Genomic DNA, 2,083 nt, shown 5'->3' on the forward strand with positions numbered 1-2,083 from the left:
CGATTTTAATATAATCTAAAATGGGAAAAAATTAAAGTAAATTTACATACAAAAAAAGATATTTATGCTATCCTCTCAGTTTAATCATATTGTTCATTTAATCAAAGAATCCCATAATAATGCCATAAAATCTGTAAATAAAGAATTAATTAATCTTTACTGGAATGTTGGAGAATATATCAGTGGGAAAGTAGAAAATTCAGAATGGGGCAAGTCAGTTGTCGAAAAGCTTGCAATATACATACAAGAAACAGAACCGAAGATTAAAGGGTTTTCAGATAAGAATCTTTGGCGTATGAAGCAGTTTTATGAAACATACAAAGAATTTCCAAAACTCTCACCGCTGGTGATAGAAATTTCATGGACTAATAATTTGATCATTTTATCCAGAACTAAAAATATTGAAGAAAAAGAGTTCTATTTGAGATTATGTACGAACGAAAGGTATAGTAAAAGAGAACTTGAACGTCAAATTTCATCATCACTTTTTGAAAGAACAATGATTGGAAATGAAAAACTCTCACCGCTGGTGAGAGAAATATATCCTGACATTTCAAATACCTTTAAAGACAGCTATATTCTGGACTTTCTCAATCTGCCTGATATTCATAACGAAAGTGATCTGCAAAGAGGATTAGTTAGTCAGTTGAAAAACTTTATATTGGAATTAGGTAAAGATTTTATTTTCATTGGTGAAGAATACAAACTACAAGTCGGCAACAGTGATTTTTACATTGATTTGTTATTTTATCACAGAGGACTGCAATGTCTGGTAGCTTTTGAATTGAAAGCCGATAAATTTAAGCCGGAGCATCTGGGACAACTTAATTTTTATCTTGAGGCATTAGACAGAGATGTGAAAAAGCCTAATGAAAATCCAAGCATAGGTATACTGCTATGTAAGGACAAAGATAACGAGGTAGTAGAATACGCATTGAGCAGAACATTGTCTCCTACAACAGTTGCAGAATACCAGACACAGCTTCCAGATAAAAAACTGCTTCAAAAAAAGCTTCATGATTTGTTTGAAAAATAAAACTAGCCTTCCCTGAAGCTTTTTGGGTACTCTCCGGCACAGAAATTGATTTAGATGTTAATAATCCCGAAACAAATTCGGTCATTACAATAATTAATGAGCCTAAGAGCGATGCTTTTATAACTCCTATTCTAGCTACTATAATACACACTATAACTAAGCAAATGATGGTACGTGATAGACTGCCGTCATTTGTCCTTTTAGATGAAGCTCCTACCATTAAACTTAGAAACATAGCTAAAATACCTGCTACCATGCGAAGTTTTGGGGTGGCTACAGTGTATTGTGCTCAGGATTTAGTTCAAGGAATTGTTCAATACGGAGAAGACGGGTTTAAAGAAATTACCGCTAATCTTTCCACACAATTCTTTGGAAAAGCAAATGATCCTAAAACAGCCAAATTTTACGAAGGTTATTTTGACTTCAAAAAAGAACAAACTAAATCCATTTCTAAATCCGGAGAAGGAGGCAGTATTTTTGACAATACAAAAAGTACAACCTACAGTGAAAGAGAAATAACAGAGACTAGGGCGATTGAATTTCTAAAATTTAAAGTAGGGCAATTTGCTTTTTCTTCAGATGGAAATAGTCAAATCATTACCTTTAAAAAGCAAGATATTGCAAGAGAAACCTTGACAGGAGAAAAAGAAGCAACCAAAGAAATGTATGAATACAATTTCTATAAAATTATTAATGACGTGGAAAATTTAATACTACTCTACACCGTTACATCAGGGTAAAAAACAATATTAATTAAAAAAATAGTAAAAATAATTACCATCTTATTATAAATTTATTATATTTGTTATATCTTGTACTAAGATTAAAGAAAAATATCAAACACTAGTACCCCATTTAATTAAAAAAATCATGAAAAAGATCTTTCTATTTTTTGCCTATGTTTTCTTATAATCCCGATGAAATAGAGCAAACTAATCCTACACAAAAGATGGATATTTAGAAACAGGCTAAGGATTTAGGGAATCAAATAGATAGAGCACACATCTCTAAATAAACCAAAACATACTTTATATTATGAAAAAACTA

General features: G+C 31.3%; 1 protein-coding gene across 1 annotated transcript; it reads left to right on the forward strand.

The window, feature by feature from the left end:
* The first annotated feature begins 499 nt into the window (after positions 1-499).
* Positions 500-1,036, forward strand: LOC106778637 (uncharacterized protein YhcG-like). The gene has a single exon (XM_014666619.1). The coding sequence runs from the start codon at positions 500-502 to the stop codon at positions 1,034-1,036; it is 537 nt and encodes a 178-aa protein (XP_014522105.1).
* Positions 1,037-2,083: the final 1,047 nt, after the last annotated feature.

The sequence above is a fragment of the Vigna radiata genome, unplaced genomic scaffold (assembly GCF_000741045.1).
Source record: "Vigna radiata var. radiata cultivar VC1973A unplaced genomic scaffold, Vradiata_ver6 scaffold_989, whole genome shotgun sequence".
Classification (NCBI taxonomy): Eukaryota; Viridiplantae; Streptophyta; class Magnoliopsida; order Fabales; family Fabaceae; genus Vigna; species Vigna radiata.

Excerpts from the sequence above, each read along its gene's own strand:
- LOC106778637 (XM_014666619.1), top strand. The coding sequence starts at position 500 with ATGATTGGAAATGAAAAACTCTCACCGCTGGTGAGAGAAATATATCCT.